At 52.4% G+C, this 18735-nt stretch overlaps 1 protein-coding gene across 7 annotated transcripts; it reads right to left on the bottom strand.

The window, feature by feature from the left end:
- Positions 1–64: 64 nt before the first annotated feature.
- Positions 65–18447, bottom strand: TCOF1 (treacle ribosome biogenesis factor 1). 7 transcript variants are annotated; one of them, XM_071759268.1, is made up of 18 exons: positions 18298–18447; positions 17732–17787; positions 15624–15766; positions 14854–14960; positions 14279–14591; positions 13389–13483; positions 12725–12949; positions 11833–12096; positions 7592–7766; positions 7299–7435; positions 5222–5395; positions 4485–4728; positions 4152–4240; positions 3206–3422; positions 1806–2387; positions 1178–1281; positions 615–651; positions 65–157 (listed from the first exon to the last, which is right to left on the bottom strand). In XM_071759268.1, the coding sequence occupies exons 1-17, from the start codon at positions 18406–18408 to the stop codon at positions 619–621; spliced, it is 3069 nt and encodes a 1022-aa protein (XP_071615369.1). In that variant the 5' UTR covers positions 18409–18447; the 3' UTR covers positions 65–157; positions 615–618. The 7 variants fall into 7 exon arrangements, with proteins under 7 accessions (XP_071615369.1, XP_071615371.1, XP_071615368.1 ...); XM_071759270.1 differs by having other exon boundaries at positions 615–648; XM_071759267.1 differs by having other exon boundaries at positions 65–651.
- Positions 18448–18735: the final 288 nt, after the last annotated feature.

The following is an 18735-nucleotide window of genomic DNA, read 5'->3' as shown; positions in this document are numbered from 1 at the left end:
GAAAGTTACACGGTTCTGCTCTAGAAGTCACAGTTAAAAGAAGTTATAAATTATTATTTAAAAAAAAAAAAAAAGTTGGAATTCTCCTGATGAACTTCCTTTTCCTCTCTTCTGTTTGATCTTCACCCACAAATCCTTAATCACAGGGATGCGGTACCTTTGGGGAGAGGAGTTAAAAGAGTTAGGGGTGGGGAGGAGGAGAACAGCCTTACAGCTGAGCAGAGCAGGGGCAGAGTCATCTGGTCCACTTCCAGGTGGCTACAACATCACCAGCTATTCCATATTACTTTTCCAAGCTCCCCGTGGTCAGCAGGGACAGAGAGACACTGCCAGAGACCGCTCGTCTCTGCTGATGACAGAGGACAGAAACGTCCAGGCTGGACATCCAGTTCTCAGCAGCTAAAGAGTTGAGGTCAAACACATCCAGAGAAGCCAGCACGCTGCTGTGTGACTTTCCTTGCACAGCTCCACTCCCTGGCCCTCTAATCTAAGGCCAGGCTGACTCAGCAAGCAGGCAGAGGGCACTCAGTCTCCTCAAGACTGGCCCAGGAGTACTGAATTTGGCCAAGGTTACCGCTGCTCAGAGGTACCAACAGTCACCACGGGCCATGTACCTTCTCACAGTCCTTCAGGCTCAGCTGTTTTCTTCTTCTAAAAAGTAAAGGGTGAAAAATAAATCAGGATCATCTGCATCACAAACATGAAGGAGCCACAGAGGCTTCTTGGCTACCATCTCTACAGGGACATAACCATTATGGGAACATCTTATAGTCTCCCTCTGCCCCACTTCCTAAGCCCTCGGGATGGGAGGCAGTAGCCTGCCAAGCCTTCAGGATTTCCATTTTCTGATGAAAGCAACAAGATGAACAGAGCTGAACAACAGCACTTACTCCTTGGGCAGGTTCTCTGCTACCAAAAGGACCCCTGGATTTGACTCTTCCAGGAAAACAGATCTCCTACAGGAGCAATATAGGAACAAGCCCTTCTTTGAGCCACCCCCACCCAATCAATTAAAGGTCACCCCTGGCCTTTGTCTCAAGACAAGCCAAAATCATCTGCAGCCTCCTCTGTACTGCCAGGACACGGCTCTGTTCCTGTCCATCCTGGCACACTGCACGGATGAGCAGCATTCAGAACAGCTCTCCCCATCGTACCCATCCCAAGTTGTTGCACATACCTTCTTCTTCTTCTTCTTGTGAACCTCAGCAGAGCCATCTGCTACAGGCTCCCCCTCTGAAGACACCTTTTTGCTGCTCTTCTTTTCTTTTCCCACCTTTTTTTCTGGAAGAAAGAAAGAAAAATCAATTATGAGAAGGGCTCTGCTATTGTTAGCCTCTGAGATGGAGCAGAGAGTGGGAGAAGCAGCTCCAGTTTTTGATCACATCTGAACCTGAGCAAGCTTTCCAGAGCAGTAACTGAGTGAGGGCAGAGCCCTGCTACAAGGCAGCTGCACCCAGTTTCTCTGCTGTTTTTGAGCCATAGTGGTTTTTGACCCCACCATCCATGCACACATTCCCACCCAGAGGAAAGAGCAGGAAAGGTGGAAGTGCTGGAGGGACAGGTCATGCCACAGAAGATGCATGGGGACAGCATGCACTGTGCTGGACACAGGACAGAGGGGCAGGAGGTTGCTGTCTGCAACACAATGCAGAAAAACACTGAAATGGGGGCTTAGAAACTTGGCATTGGCTCTGGGTGGGCCAAGAGGGAAGTAGCCAAGCAGAAAGCTAACAGGAAAGCAGAAGCTGAACATGCATTGGCTGCAAGAACCTATAGCAAATGCAGCCCAAGTGAGGAATGCTTACTTTTAGCTGTTTTTTTCTTTTCTTTGCTGCTTGGCAACTTCTCCAGGTCACCAGTTGCTTTCTTCTTTTTCTTTTTGGGTACTTCTTCATTAGCTTGTCCTTTCTGCTTCTTCTCCTTGGGCTGCCCAGCAGCTCCATCCTCTCCTGGCAGTTTCCGCTTCTGAGATGTTTTCTGCTTTTTATTCTCTTTGTCTTTGCTCTTAGATGTTTTCACAGCCTTGTCTGCTGTGGAGGATGATTTCTTCTTTTCCTTCTTTTCTTTTTTCTCCTTTTTCTTCTTCTTCTTCCCATCCAGCGCTTCCAGTGGTTGCACTGCAGGAACTTTGGCAGCAGTAACCTCAGTTTCACTTCCTGAGCTTGATTCCTCTGACTGTGGGATGGACAAAGCTGCATGTGGTGCTGGGATAACTTGTGCCCCTTTTGCTCCAGCATCATTCTCTTTCACAGCCAGGGCTTTCTTGACTGGGGAAGGTTTGGAAGGTTTGGAAGGTTTGAGGCTGGAATGACCTGGCTCTGTTTTTCCTGCCACCTTTTCTTTGTTGGAGGCTCTGTTGACCTCCCCCCCTGGAGGGAGGTTGTTTTCTGTGGAAACAGTGACAAAATAAAGAAGAAAAATCAGGGAGCCCTCATTATGTAGACCACAGAGTTAATGGAGGATGGAAATATGCACTGGAAGAGGAGTATCAAGTTCCCCTCCCAAAAGCTAAACCTGCTTGGCCATCCCAACTACAGCAGAGCCTGAGTTCTGACCTCAACAGCCCTTTGCACAACTTAACCATGTGCCCAAGAGGCCAAAAGAACCCATGTGAGCCTCTGGAGCAGGCCAGAACTCATCTGAAGGCACCAAGGTCACACCAGAGCAGAAACAGCTTCCAGCTCAGAGTTCTACAATTTGCCAACAAACTGGGATGACAGGGGGATGTCAGGATATTTTGTTTCTCCATGGGTCTTCCCACTTACTCCACTTTCTCTGCCCTTCAGACATGATACAGAAAAAACAAGGGGAGGCTTCAATACCAGCACTGTGTAGCAGCACATCTTCAGCCAGTTTTTAAACATTCCCCAGGAGCCCTCTCTACCACACACACCAGTGCAGTGGGCACAGGTTTTAGGGAGAGCCCTGCCTACTCTCATTAACTGTGTTAATTAGTGCTGATAGAGCAGGACTTGGAAGAGGCAGAGGCACAGAGCCTGACAAGGCAGCCAGGGCAGAAGGGGTGTTGGAGGAGGGAGCTGTGTGGTGGCAGGGGAGGCCAGCAGACGGCAGCAGCACTCCACCAGTGGGCTCTGCAGTGGAGACAGACTGGGAACAGGGCCCAGCCCCAGTGTCACCATCCCTGTGCCAGCACAGCTTTCCTCCTGGGATAAGGACATTCCCAACTTTGTCACAGCAGACCCACCTGTTCTGTGGTTTGCAGCCACCTGGATGTCTGTGTCAGAGTCACTGCTGGAGCTGCTGGAGCTGCTGGCTCTCAGAGAAGCCTTGGAGAGGCAGTTTGCAGCAGCCACAGCTGCCTTCCCCTGCCCCACTTTGCCTGCAGGCTGGGGGGGAACCGTCTTTGGTGCCTGAGGTGCTGCTGGGGCACTGGAGTGGCCAAGATAGCCTGTGAGGAGGGACTGAAACAGCACAGACACGTTGAGGAATCACACCCTCCCACACACCTTACCAGACAGGCAGATCTGTCTCTGCTGCTACCACCCCAGACTCCAGGTGAAGGGCCCATCTTTGGCCACCCACAGAGTGATCCTGTACCCCTCAGCCAGCCCTGTGGAGAGGTCAGGGCTGCCAGGAGGATGGGGCAGCACTGGCAGACACTGGCTGAGCTTACAGCAGCAAGAGCTGACAGCAAGAGGGTCTCCTCTTTGTTCTGGCCCAGTAAATCAGGCTTGGGGGAGGCTCCTGGCCATTAGCATGCACCCATGCACAGCTAATGTACTGCAGATGTGCTGCACGCCCTGCACGTTACTTACAAAGGGAATTTAATAGCTGGGACATGGGTTAAGTTACAAATAAAAGTGAGGAAAAAAAAAATCCTGCTGCTATTGGCACTGTGCACCAGTTCTCCTGGTTTAACCCTTGCAAGGCACCACCTCCCAGCCCTCCCCCTGGGGATGGCACCACGAGCCCTGGACCCAAGGCATGGCTGCCTGGGGAAGCATTCCAGCTTCAAAAACCTCTCTCTGCCCCCACCAAAAGGCCCTGCTCACAGCACTGCACTGGGGTGCTTTCCATTCTGTGCTGGCAAATCCACGTGGCACCCTGTTTGCTATGTCTGAGATTTCCATCCTCTCTGTCATGCTCAGGAGCCAGACCCCAGAGGATCCCAGACTGCTCCAGTACCATACCTGTGATGCTGCCTCCTCCTCCTCCTCACTGGACTCTGAGGAGGAGCTGTGGGTTGTCTGGGTCCCTCCTGGTTTCTGCAACGAGCCTGCTGGAGGAGCAGAATTCTTCTCATTAAACCCACCATGCTGCCTGGGGCTGAGCTCACCTACCCCACACAGCTACTGCCAACAAAAGGCCTTCTGCCTCCAAAGAAAGGGGGATGCTCTGCCAAGCTGGAGAGAAGGAAGACCCCTCCAAGCACTAAGTGAAGGTGATACACCTCCCACAGGACAACAAAACTGTTCCCACCCCAGCCTGGCCAGCACCACTGAGAGCATCTTGGGAGAACTAACCAGGTTTGGGGGGCTGCTTGGGCACCTCCTCATCGCTGTCTGAGGAACTGCTACTGTCTGAGGACTCCTCTGGCTGGATGGGGGGCACAGCCTGGCTCAGCTGGGTGTTCTGTGCTGGCTGCAGCCCTGGCTTCCTTGACTTGGAGGTGGGACTTCCCAGGAGTGAAGCAGCCCGAGGGATGGCATTGTTGGCTGGAGGAGCTTTTCCCGCTGGAGCTGTTTGTTTCAGGGAAGGAGCGGGGGCCTAGGGAGAGGAAGATGAAACTCATCTGTAAGGAGGAACAAACTGCTCATACCCATCAACTGTAAGAAGCAGCCAAAAGCAGATGGGATTGAACCCCTGGGCCATTCTTAAGCCATTCTGCTCCAGTTTGTGCCAAGGTCAGCCCCAAAATTTCTCATGCAGAGCGTGGAGCTCTCCATCTCCCCCAGCTGACAGATGAAGCAGACAGCTGTGGCAGACAACTCCTGGCTGTACAGGACACTGCCATCACTAAAGCAGGAAGAAACCTGTCAGCCAGTTGGGAGGCAGAAAAAGTAGATGTTCCATGGATACCCTCTGCTCATCCACCTCACCTTCTGGTGTGGTTCCAGTGGTTAAAACAGAGCAGCCCTCTCTCTCCCCCCTCCCACAGACACACTCCCTCTGCAGGGCCATGGCACCATCCTCAGACTCCAGCAGACCCTCCTGCCCTCTCTGCCCAGGGCAGCTCCCTGCTTCACTCCCCTGTCATTACCTCTCCAGGCTGCACGCCGTGCTCCGAGGAGTCACTGCTGGAGCTCTCAGACACTCTGCTGAGCTGGGGAACAGCAGAAGCTTTTATCCCCTTGCCTGGAGCCTGTGTGGCATTAGCATTGGCAGCCACTGTGCTTGAAACCTTGGCTGCTTTGACATTCTGCTGGAACACACTCTAAAATAGATGACAAAGAAAATCAGGACAGAGCACAACTCAGAGGAAAGAGAGGCAGAAACATACACCAATCCACCACTAACTCCTGAGCCCTTCATCATTTTCAGCACAGCACCAAGGCTCACATTTGTTGGGTTTTTTTCCCTGCTGCAGGCAAGCTCTGTCTCCTGTGAGCCCCCTGAGCAGGGCCTCTGGCACAGCCAGGAGCAGAGAAGGGAGGGCCAGCACCCCAGGAGTGCCTAAAGCTCAGTGCCCCAAAAGCACCCACCCTGAGGGAAGGCAGGAAAATGTGATATGTGGTATGCTTGTAGGCTGCAAGATCCCTGTTCACTGCAGTACCAAAAAGACTGCAGTTGCAAACCCTACTCTGCAAAGTGGCCACTTTGGATTCCAGGATGCCTCCCACTCCCTAAAAAAAAAATAAATCACACAACAAGAGTTAATTCACAACAGAAACAAAGAAAAGACACAAACCACAGGGCAAATCTGTCTTCAGGTCTACAGGGAAGCAACAGATTACAAAGCAAATTAGCAAGAAGCAATTCTGTTGCCTCATATTTGAAACCTCCCATCAAGCTAAAGGTAAGAGGGATTAAAAATAGAAAAGCCAAGGGCATGGAAATCAGACACTGACATCAGGTCCAAGACACAGATGCCAGCAGAGGAGAAAGGAAGAGTGCTCAGCCTCCTGGTTTGTGTTACAAACGAGGCTACGTGAACAGCCTCCCCCCCCAGACCTCTGACAAGCTGGGTCTTTGTGGGCTGACATTTCCCTCACACCACATCTGGCCTGCAGGACATGCTCCACCATGCAGAGAGCCACCAATCCGACGTGAGCTCTCAGCCTTCTCACACAAAGCTCAAGTTACAGCAACTGCCTTATTTTATACAATCTTGGTTCTATAAACATGCTGTAATCAAGGGCTGTGCAGGCTGGCTGCCTGCCCACCAGATGGGGGGAGACAGCCTTTCCACTGGCCAGAGCACCAGGCCAACACGGGGAAGGGTTTCCTTGAGTGCACATAATCCCCCTCTCCCAGCAAGGGTGCTGGCAGACAGGGGACACCTGGATGTGCAGGACAAGGAGCATGCTTGACCACTAAGCCCTGGGCTCAGAGCACCAGCCAAGCCACCACCACCACCACAAAGGAACAGTAGCCACATTCCTCAGTCAGTGCTGCTTCATGTGGTTTCTTTCCAAGGCTCAAACTGCAGCCAGGTTCACACCAGGGCAGCTCAAGGCCTTTAGGAGCTCAGACGTGGCCCTGCAGGACTGGCACAGAAACACTTCAGAGATGTGACATGAAGGTGAGAGAGCTGGGATGGGCTCCATGAAACTCAGCTGTGTCTCAGCACAGATTTTGGGTTGCCAAGGCAAGGGTCTGGCTCCTTCAGCTGAAAGGCAGCAGGGCTGCTGTGCTAACCTTCAGGACAGAGCCTTCCAGCCTCCCAGGGCTGGTGGAAGGGTTGTCCAGAGAGCTCCAGCTGCTCCCCACCCAGGGGTGTGGGAGGAACCACAGGGTGGGTTGCCTTAGAGCAACCCAGCTCATGGAAAGATTCTGCCTGCAAGGATTTGGCTGCTTTTCCAGCCCAGCTCCCTGGAGCAGGGCAAACAGGACAGAATCCCAGAGGAGGCCTGGGCTTGTGCATCTACTCATCTTCCTGCCAAAACATTCACACCCTCCACTGCCCTAAAACACTGCAAACTGGCTATGGCTGAGGTGAGTACCCAGAGGCAAGGTCAGGGAGACCCAGGGATGCTACCAAGAAAACCTGACCCAGCCAACAGGAGGGCTCCTCTGCACCCCTCATCACCCACTCATCTACCATCTCACGAGTCCTGAGACCTCCTGAGTGTGCAGGACTAACAGTGCCCACATCCAGCAGGTCAGCAGCTCCTTACCTGGGAAGGAGGAACTATCTCCTCCTCTGAATCCACGTCCTCACTGGAATCATCACTGCTGTCCACAGGTGGAGGGTTTGGTGCTGGTGTTGCTGCTTTCTTCACATTTGTTGGCTGGGGCACAGCATTGGATTTTGCTGCAGGAAAAGCATCAGAAAATGTCACCATGAGAAAGTTACTTTCCACGCTGTCCAGAGCAGGAGCTATCACAGGAGGCTGGGCTGTGGACATGCAGGAGAGAGAAGGAAACCCAGGAGGATGCAGGTGAGGGATCCTGGCCATACCAGACTTACCAGCTTGCAGAGGCTGTGTCTGTGCTGCAGGGGACTCCTCTTCACTGTCAGATGAGTCACTGCTATCACTTTCTGAGACCTGGCTTTTCAAGGTGTTTCCCACTGCTTTTTCTGTTGGCCCAGTTTTAGGAGCCTGGCTCAGGCTGGGAACAGGCCCAGGGTGTTCTGTTAACCTCTTAATGAAAAAGAAACACAGGCCCAGAAAGGTAGTATTAGTACAGGTGCTGTTTAGGAGTTTAAGTACTGTTTCAGCTCAAGTTGGGCTTTGTTTTAACCTAACACAGCTGTTACTGACGTTCACTCCATCCATGGCATGTAAAGTTTGGAAGGGGCTTCAGTTACTGCCTGGAGTGAGCTGCTGAGGACACGTACCACTGCACTTAGCAATATGCTTTTGACACGAAGCCCAAACGTGTTTTACTGCACGAGCCTGCAGGACTAACAGTGCTTCTAACACCAATTCCTTATTGAGGCCAAGATACTGGCTGGACAGGAGCCTGAGGGCAGGAGAAGCACTGCAGCCCTGAGACCCCCATTCCAAGGCAGCCTGTCATTCAAGCACAATGTCCTCCCAGCTTGGGGAATCAGCAGGAGTGGGAAGCCTTGTGCCAAAACACTTGGAAGATTCAGACAAGTAAGTGGAGCTACACCCTAGAACTGCTGGAGAGCTCAGTATAGACAGGGCTGACACAGGAGTCTGGGGTACAGTGGCAGGCTGGAACCCACCCTAGAAACTGATCTGCTCTAAGAATGAAAAGATCATAAAATCATCGAATGGTTTGGGTTGGAAGGGACCTTAAAAATCATCTAGTTCCAACCCCAGAAAAATCTCCGGACAAGAAAAAAAAATCCTGCAACTCACTTGGGCTGTGCCTTTCTACAGCACCCCATAACACCCTGATGTCCCAGGCCATGAGCCACTGCCCCAGAGCAGTGGTGTTTCAGCACTAGGAAGGCACACAATGGCCAGGTGAGATGATCTCTTCCCAGACCCCACCCTGGCTTTGGCCAAGGGCAGTGGACACTGCTCCTGCAAGGGGCTAAAGGCTCGTGGTGGTAGGGGATCTGCTTGCCAAGAGATGGGGTAACTTCACCACCTGCAGATATTCTCCAGGCTCACAGTGCTCTGTACTCACTCAGTTTACTCTGCCCATTGCTCATCTCCGGGCTGCTCTGCCAAAGAGCACATTGTGCTTGCCAGGGCAGGCAGACCCCATGCAACCCACACATGATGGCAGCTTGATTCAGTATTCTGCCTCCAGGCTTACTGCAAGATGATGAGAGAGACTCCTGCCCTGCTGCACAGCCCCTGCCACCCCCCTTTCCCAGCCATGTCATGCTGCTAATGCAGGGATGCCCTCTCTTAACCTGCAGCAGAGGATCAGGAGGATTTTTGCAGTGCCTGCCCACCTGGGGGATGCTCCTGGCCAGCAGCCCAGCACCAGCCTAGCAGCCTTCCTGGAGGACAGATTTCACCATGTTTCCTGGCACAGCCCCACCAAAGGCTGCCACTGGGGCAGTGTTTATCATCCCCAAGCCAAACACTAAACAGACAACAGCATCTGCATGTTTATCCCACTACAGAACAGCACTCTGAACAAGCCAAGCACATTTTGACTCCGTTGAGAGAAACAGAAACCTCCACCAGAGCTTGGGAAGGGGGGAAATTGCAAACCTCACTTGTCTGTTTTGTTTTGATACCAGTGAGTCACTGCCTCCAGGAGAGAGTCCAGATTGGCAGTACTGAAGAGAGAGAACTACTTGAAACAGGCACAATTCACACGCTCTACTTGAACAAGCAAGCTCTCCTCCCTCTTGTCCCAGGCACTGCTGTGCAAGGGAACAGCCTACAGAGATCAGACTCCACTTGCTCACTGCTGAGACTTCCTTGCCACAAGACTGGTTTCTCCCTCTGCTCGGATGCAAGTCTCAAGGGGTGCTTTGTCTTCTAACTTGGCAAGACATTGAGAAAGAGCTGCTGTACAGAGGCATCCTGACACAGAAAGAACGTAACAGCTTCCACAGAGAAACCACCATAAGCTTTGCACAGCCTTGGGATTCCTCCAATCTTCCTGGGAGGAGGCCACAGTCCTTCCACCCACCACATCTCTGGTCACTGCCAGAGGGATGATGGGCACCGTATCCTCCAGCATGGTCCCAGGTGGGATCAGAGCAGCAGCGTGGCTGAGTTACACCCAGGGAGGGAAACAGCACAGGTGGAGAGCTCCTGACAACTTGAAGAGTCACAGATACTGAAGCAACTCAGAGAGGAGGAAAGGAATTGAAAAGGAAATAATTTTTCCTGCTCCCCCTCCAGCCCCCAAACCAGGAGCTGCCTGTGGCTCAGCACAGAGCAGTGACTCAGCTCCTGCATGGCCCATCTGCCACTCGTGGGTCCCTCTGCATCACCAGGGGCTGCACGACCAGAGGGGGAAGCACTGTGCAGGCACATGCACCCAGCACAGTATCACAGCCACACTCCCTCCCTTGCTGCCTGTGCACTGCCAGCCCATCAGCACTGAGACCTCTATCTCAGCTGTGCCACGACACAGCAAAGGCAGGAATGCCACCTGCCAGGGGCAGGGTTCAGGGAGGGAGAGAAACCCCTCCATCTCCTGGAAGATTTGGCCTCTCCCCACAGGGCTTGCAGTCCATGATGAAAACTTGCAGGCAAAACTTCTACCAGTGCAGCCCACACCCCTTTTCCTGGGGTGCTTATGAAGACACAGGTTCCCAACATTCCACACATTCATCTCATGCCCAGTCCTGGCAAGTAGAAGCAACACAGGGCTCAAGTGCCATCTTTGGCCCACACTGTCCAGGAGAGAAGAAGCAGAGCAGAATTAACAGTTCCAAAAGAAAAGCAGCTCACAGCATCTTCAAGGTCAATCCACACTCTCCCTCATCACCACCCTTCCCTCCCAAAACACGCAAACAACTCGTCAACTTTTTTCACTAGATATTTCTAAGTGTTCAGGGGTAAACATACCAATTAAGCAGTTCAATTTAAGCATGATGTTCATTTTAATTGTGTTAATCCACCCCCACAGGGAAAGATGAAGCAGCTTCCAACGCTCTGTATCTGTTTGGATCTTGCACAGAAGCCAGAGGAAGTTGCAGGATACAGTAAGTCAGTGGTTAGCATATGCCCAAGCAGCAGATGGTGAGAATGAGCTAAGAAGAGTTTGACTGGGAGGACAGGACGGTGGACACAGCTCAGCCTAACTGTCTATCTTCAGACTTCCCTCGTGGTCTCTGCCTGCAGGCTACTAACATGGGAAGGAACAGCCTGTTTGGCAAAAATAGAGCTCCTGGGATGACAAGCTCTTCCTTGAGGACTGTGGCTGTTGAGGGGTAATTGCCAGCTTGCAAGAGGGAAGATGCTGAAGTGGTTAAATAGCTGTTGACAAGATGGCTTCCTGCTGCTGTCAGCTTCAGATCAACACTGGAAGGAAGCAAACTTGCCCTAGTGTGTTCTTTACCTACCACTCTGCTAAAATGGATGAGCCTCAGTAGTTTTACAGTGAGAGACCCTGTGGCACAGCTATCAGAATAGCTGCTCCTGGCTGCCAGAGCTCAATTTTGACGTAAAATCATGCAGGAAGAGAGCAGCTCAGAGCCAACTGTTAAAGAGATGCGTCCCCCTCCACCCACCTTAGCAGACCAAGGCTATGAAGACAAAAATGCAGAGCCTCTCCAGCTCCTGCCTGTCAATAGCAAAAGGACGTGTTGACAAAGAGCCTCCTTGCAAGGACACGTGAGGCTCTGCCCCCAGTTTCCCTTCCTTCCCAGCAGATAATAGCTGCTGACTTCAAAGTGCTGCTTACAGGGCACTTCCCAAAGAACCCTGCAGCTCAGTCAACGCAGAAGGGCTCAGGGATTTGCCTCCCTCTGCGTACACCCACTCAAGCCCAGTCTGAGTTTGTGGTCCTTCCTGCCAGAATCCTCAGAGGAGAGCCAAGACCCTGCCCCTAAGGCCCACTCCAGGGGGTCATGGCACATACAGAGCCTACCAGTTGGTATCTAGGGGGTCAGCCCCCACCTTCTCTGGTACAGCTGGGAGAAGAGGTAGGCTGTACTTGTTTCCAGGTAGAATGAAAGATCTTCCTCTCTGAGGAACCATGAGACAACAGACTACCTGCCACTGGTGTTTCAAGGAGATCAGTGGCAGCATTTAAGGGCTAAGCAATTGCCTAGCAAACCCCACCCCTTGGCACCAGGCTGGATACAGCATCACCTACCTTCTGGCTGACAGGGAGAGCCTCCTCTTCACTGCCTGAGGAATCAGAAATCTCTGTTGGCTTCGTGCTTTCAGCAGGCTTTGCAGGAGCAGCAGTTGTCCCCAGTGTGGTTTTGGCCTGCTTTAGCACTCCCAGTTTTGGGGCTGGCTTCCCTTGGGACGGTGGAAGTGGTTTTGCTGGAGCTGCTTTGCTGGAGAGCGATGCTGCTGGTGTGGGTTTCACTGGGGATGAGATGGCCTGGGAGGATTTTGGAGGTGGCTTCGTCTGGACAAGATAAAACCAGCATGAATAAAGGAAAATCCCACAGCAGCATCGTTTATTTGCTCACACTGTAACCAAGGCCAGAGATTTGAGTCCCCTGGGAAAGGCAAATGCTGGAGGAAGATTAGCAACTGGCAGGAGACACAAGGCTTCCTTTCATCTAGCTGTGAGGGGACAGTTTCCCAAGACAAGAAAGAAAAGACCAGACATTCTTCCTCAGCCTGCTGATGCTACCAGTCCCCTCCAGTGAGGTACACTGCAGCACTTTGCATTCTCCACAGCAGGAAAGCTAAGCTGCACCCAACTTCAACAAATTAGACACTATTTACTGCAATTTATAGGCAGGAGGTAAATTCAACCATGACAATTTGCCTCTTCAGGTGGGAAAATAATTTCCCAGGTTTTTTACTTAGAAGTACTGGTGGATTTTTTTGTTTTTAAGAAAGGCAAAATGGCTTAATTGGAGCTCAGAGCAAAGACATTGAGGTGCCATAAAACACCCTGTGCCTCTTTCCTCCCACCCCCAACATGACTTTGTTATACACTACATGCAGTTACAAAATTTTCTTTTCACTGAAATTCCCAACTCCAGAGAGGGGTTGCTATGAGAGACAGACTCAGAAAGACACACTTGGGTTCCTGCTGGAGGTTCCTCATCTTCACTGTCTGATGAGCTGCTGCTCTCTGAAGTGTCACCAGGCTTTGCAGCCCCAGGAACCATTGTGGATGTGGGTTTGGCCTGGTTTGGTGCTGGTGCTGTTTGCTTCACTGCATTCTTCTTGAGGGACACTGCAGCAGCAGCAGTACTTTTCACAGGTTCTGCATTAACCTGTGCTGTTTTCATAGCTGGTTTTGCCTGGGAACAGGGGGAAGAAAAAGCAATAATATAATCAGGTAACACCTCACAAGAAACTGGGTGAGAGCTGTAACTGCATGGAAGCTGTTTGACAGAATGCTGCCTTGCCCACTTGGACCAGAAAATAGGTTTGATCAGACCCATGGGGTCAGAAGCCACTTTCTCCACAGACTGCCTGTTATATCCACGGAGCTGCACACCACCTCCTACAGATCAAAGGATCTCCCTCAACCTCAGGCACAAGGAGGAACTGGGATGGAATGGTTGATGGATGTGGCAGTTAGTGGGGTTCTCAGCCATACAGGGTTTCTCTGGCCATGGGTTTGGGGATTGCACACACCCAGGGAAGGTGTTTTCAGAATACAGCACTACATCATGTCCTCACTCCTGCAAGGGAAAGGATTTCCCAGAGACAAAGAACTGGGCTTGGAGAGGTTACCTGGCCCACTGGAGCTGCAGCCTCCTCCTCCTCGGATGTCTCATCACTTGATTCCTCACTGCTGCTCTCAGAAACCCCAGCCACCTGCTTTGACTCTGAAACACAAGTGAGGAGATGTCACAGCTGCTGCCTGCTCTGAGCTCCCAGAGCATCATGCAAATACAGCTTTTGAAGTCAGGAGAAAAAAAAAAAAAAATCAAATCGCAGAGAAAGCTAAAGGGATTTGCAGGAAAGAAGGCCCTGTTGAAAGCACCAGTGGCCTGCTGGGAACAGCTTCTCTAGGCAAATGTTGGCCCACAAACACCATTCCTCTGAGTGCAGGCAGAGATGGGAAACTCTTCTTGGCCAACCAAGAAGAACCCTATAGGGAGCTGCTCCCTACAGGGGCACACGGCCTTCCTGGACCCTCTCTGGAAATGAGCTGGGGACCATTTTCAAAGCTTCTAGGATCTATTCCTCATCTCCCTCAACATACACACTTCAAAGCAGTCAGAAAGATTTCCCTAAAGACTTAAACCAAAACGAAAACACTTTGCAACTGGGAACAAAGAGAAGATGCTGCAGTGCCTTTCCAAAAAGCTGAAAGCATCTGCAGTATTACTTCTGCATCTTCTCCTGATATGCTGTGCTATTATCTCCAGCTCTGTAGTGCTGTGTGCTGCCAGACAGACATCTGCTGCTTGAAATGGGAGCAAGCAGGCTGGATTCATCCCACAGAGCTCTGGACCTGGCTGCTCTGAAGTATTAGCACAGCCTCCCCGAGGAACAAGCTTTGCTCTGAGCTTTCCAGCGAGGGAGCTGGAAAAGAACAGGCTGAAGGCACAGCTCAGACCTGATTCACAACAAAGCTGGAGCATACATGCATTTTCCACACCCTGCAGGCTCCTTACCCACTTTGGGGGCTGGGGTCTTTGCAGTCTGTGTCTCTTTTTCCTCCTCACTCTCTGATGAAGAGCTGCTGCTGGAGCTTTCCTGTGCTTTGGTTGTTACTGGTGCTTTGCTTTGCCCTACTTTGCCAAGGGCTGTTGCAGTAGGTCCAGGCTTCCCAGGACCAGGCAGTTTCTGCCCAGCCTTGGCTGGTGCTGCAGACACAGCTGCTGCATTGGGTTGCTGCTTATTGGAGACCAGAGTTCTGCTGGCAGCAGGTTTGGTAGGAGAATGCAAGGAGTTGGCAGCTTTGCCACCTGCCCCAGCCGGTGTCACCTACAGAAAAAGAGAGCAATTAGAAGTCTATAGGCAGAGGAGGAGCTAAATTGGACACAACACACCTTAAACAGCAACCTGGCAGCTGGGCAAGCCACAGAGCTCTTTAGGGAAGCACTTGGGGGACAGATACCTAAGAGAAGGCTTATTCCAGCACAGGTGGGTCGTTTCAGTATGAATTCTACACATGCCATTGAGTCTGGGACAGCTGTGGCCTCAAGAGTATTATCACCCTTCAAAGCCAAAAGAAGTCCTGCCTTACCATAGCTGCACCTTTTCCAGCTGGTGTCTCTTCTTCTGATGAGGAGTCATCATCTTCACTGCTCTCTACATTCACTCCTGAGTTTGTGGCCAGGGAGAGGCTGGCTGCTGCACAGGAAAGAGCCACAGAGAAATTATGTGAGAGAGAGGCTCACATCAAAAGAGCTTCTGGTCTGCAGGAAGGCCACAGCAGGCAGGGTCCCATCTTTACACCTGGCCCAACACCTCTGCCACTGCCCTTGCAGCAGACAAGTGCTTTGCTCCTGATCCTTCTCTCCATAACCAAGACAAGGAACCAGCCAAGATCTGCAAGTTTCCAAGAGCTGGTCTACAGCAGATGAGAGTGAGCCAAAAAGTATCAGACACAGGGGTTTCTGTTAGACTGTGCAAGCCAACATCCCCCACATCAGCTGCACCAGGATCTACCCTCACCCTAGACAGAGGGCTCTGGCTTTCCAGACCAACTCACAAGTCTTTCTCTCATCCATGAGACAGCCCTGCCTTTGCTGGCCCAACAGACACCTTGGACCAAACAGAAGGTGCTCCACAGTGGACAGTGTTAAGTTGCCAGGGCTCCATCCAAGTGGCAACACCCATCCCCCCAGCAAAACCTAACAGTTTTTTCCTAGCTTCAGCAGAGATCTGTCCTCCTCAGAATCTCCAAACAAGAAGGGAGTGCTAAATTGGTTGTCCTATTTTTCTAAGAGCACAAGGGAATAGCCATCACTTGACAAACATTTTCTAAAGCCAGGCAAGCTGGGCTGCTCCTACCATTCGCAGCTTTCGCCTTCTCTTTCTCATCCTCTTCCTTCTCTGAGCTCTCAGAGCTGCTCACAGGATCAGGAACTCTGATTTTTTCTGGGATGGCTGCCTCCTCATCACTCACTTTTCTTCTCCTGGAATTTGAGGGAGTTCTGGGGGAAGAGAATTTGCATCAAAATGAGGGGGGGGAAAAAAAAAAATCTTGAACAAACTGGAACAGTTCTAAACCCCGAGACATACAATTATCAAACACACTTTTGTTTCAATTCAGCTTATTTGTTCATCTGATTTTAAAATAAAATTAGTTTAATGATTTAAACTTGTGAAAATTGTACTTACTACAAGAGTGTTTCAGCAGCAGAGCTATAACAGGGCAAGCATTTTGCAAGCAGGCTGTGCCAAAGGCACCTTTGCTATTACCAAGTCCTGTAACTACATAATAATCCCATTAATAAAAAAAGAGAGCAAGTCACACAGGCAGCTGTGACACTGCAACACCTTCCTGATCCACTGGCAGCTGACAGCACAAGCACAACTGCTGTGAGAACCTGTCATGAGCAGCCAGGGGCTCAGAGACACCACATGGGGGCAAACAAGGGTGTCCACAGGCACCAGCCCCAAGAACCTGAGGGTTCTGGCAGCTCCTGGGGCTGTGCAGACCCACTGCCCCCTGCCCACAGGCACCTTTCCCAGCCTCCCCAGAGGATAAATGTAGCTCTGGAAGGAGGCTGCTCTTAAGTAACTGCATATTTCAACCCTGAGGTTCACTTTGTAGGAGTTTTCTGAAGGGAAGTACCAGTGACCAAGGCATTTTCAGGCCAAAAGTTTATGAAGTGACAAGCCATGAGAATCCCAGCTCGTGCACAGAGAGCTCTCTAGGACAGACAGAGCTACAAGTGACCCCAAACCAGGCATAACCCCAAGGGGACAGGAATAACAGACACATTTGTGGGGTGGGACCACAACCAAGGGGTGATGCTACAGCATTAAACGTGACATGAGCACCCTGCCACCCCCCAAGCTTTAAAAGCAGCAGTGTCTGGAAGGGTTTGCTGCAGCAGGCAGGAAAACTCGTGCAGAGAAAGGTTTCCATCCAAGTGAGCAATGAATTGTTAGAGGGAGGAACCACGAGCCTGTTTCTGCACTGGTTCATCCCCACCTAGACCCAGTCCTTCCCCAGCTCGAGTCAGAAAGCCATGGGGACACAAGAGCAAGGAGCAGGGCAGTGGCACAAGGCCCAGCATAAATCCTCTTGGAAGCAAAGATGTTGAGGAGCACCTGGAATCCAGCACTGCTCAGGAGAGGCACAGAATCCCTGTTCCAGCAATAACCTCTCTGCAGCACTGCCCTCCAGCCCCAAAGCAAAGGGAGCAGCAGGCAGGGGGGGTGCAAACCTGTACCCAGCAGGATGATTGTGCAGGAAGCTGTGGGGCTGAACATGCCAGGGCTTGAAAGGCTGAAAACAAGGAACTTCCTCCAAGCCAGGGGACAGGTGACCTATGCCAAGGGTCTTAGAAAGAATTCTTAGAAAGAATTTCTTTACTGAGAGGGTGATCAAACATTGGAATGGGCTGCCCAGGGAAGGGGTGGATTCTCCATCCCTGGAGATATTTAAAAAGAGCCTGGATGTGGCACTCAGTGCCATGGGCTGGGAACTGCAGTGGGAGTGGATCAAGGGTTGGACTTGATGAGCTCTGAGGTCCCTTCCAACCCAGCCCATTCTATGATTCTATGATAAGGGTCAAGTCTCTGTTACAGCCCTGGCATTTCAGCACATGCTCTGATGCTCTCTGCTTGGGTCCTACAAAGCACGTGGCTTGAAACAGAAAGTGAAACAGAACCAGGGAAAGGATTTTTGTCACCAGGGCACAACTCTGAGCCCCACAACACTCCAGCATGGAGCCCATCAGTTTCTTAAAACTTCCAAAAATCTTATCTCCAAGCTAAAAATGTTTTAACCCAAAGTAATCTTGAACATATCAAAAGAATCGGTCTGAAAGCAGAGGCCAGGAGGGAAGGCAGGGGAGCACAGGCACCATCCCGGGAAACTCCAGGGAATAAAGAGGGCACGTGTGGCACAGCGCGGGACCCGACAGACTCTTCCTCCTTCCACTTACTTTTCCCAGTGGGTGAAGATATCCTCCAGAGAGGTCGCGAGGGAAGGGAGCAACTTCTGTGGAAGGAGAGGGAAGAGGACTCAGGCCAAGGTCCCACTTCTGGACGCAACCAACGGAACAGAACCGGAGACAGCAGAACCCCCCATGCCCCCCCTCTCCCCCCCCTTCCAGGACACGGAACGGGCCCTCCCCGCAAACCCCCCTCGTTCCGCTGCACCCGGGGCTTCCCCTGAAGCAGCAGACATTGGGGGAGCAGCTGCCCCCCTGGTACCGGACAGCTTTATCCCCCCCCTTCCCGGAACCGGACCGCGGGTTCCCGCTCGGGGCGGGGCCGGGCCAGCACGTGTATGCAGCATGGGCCAGCGCGGAACCGGTGCGGAGCCCCGACGGGCTCGGCACCCCCAGAACCGACCCGAACCCCCTCTCTCTCCCTCCCAGCACACCGAACCCCCAGGCCCAGCCCGGTACGCGCGCTACCGGTACGCATCCCCCCCACCCCCCTCCTCCTCCACTCGCCCGAGGCCCCGCTGCCTCCCGCCTCCACCCCGTCCGGCGCTGCCCGTTACCTGCCCAGTCTGCGCCTGCAGTTCGCGGGCCGCCCGAGCGTATCCTCCGCGCAGCAGGTGCTGGTGGATGAGGCAGAGCAGCTCCCGCCCCCCGCGGCCATCCGCCGCCATGGCGCGGCCCGCTCGGCCCAGCCCCGGGGCGCCGCGTGCACCGCGCCGCCTCGTCACTTCCGCTTCCGCCGCGATGCCCTCCGGGAAATGTAGTCCCGGCCGCCTCATGGCGGGGCTGCCGGCGGGAGCCATTACATGGGGGAGGGCGGGAAAGGGTGGGGAGGGCGGCGGGGATTTCTGGAGCAGCTTAGGGGGGGGAGGCTGAGGGAGCAGGGAGGAAAAGCCTGGAGGAAAAGAGGGTGAGGGGCGACCTTATTGCTCTGTGCAGCCTCCCCCGGGAGGAGGTTGGAGGGAGGCGGTGTCAGTGTCCCGAGTGATGGGACGGGA

This window comes from Heliangelus exortis, chromosome 15, assembly GCF_036169615.1.
Source record: "Heliangelus exortis chromosome 15, bHelExo1.hap1, whole genome shotgun sequence".
Lineage (NCBI taxonomy): Eukaryota > Metazoa > Chordata > Aves > Apodiformes > Trochilidae > Heliangelus > Heliangelus exortis.
The sequence above is the reverse complement of the archived record's forward strand: the minus strand, read 5'-3'. Positions and strand labels throughout refer to the sequence as shown.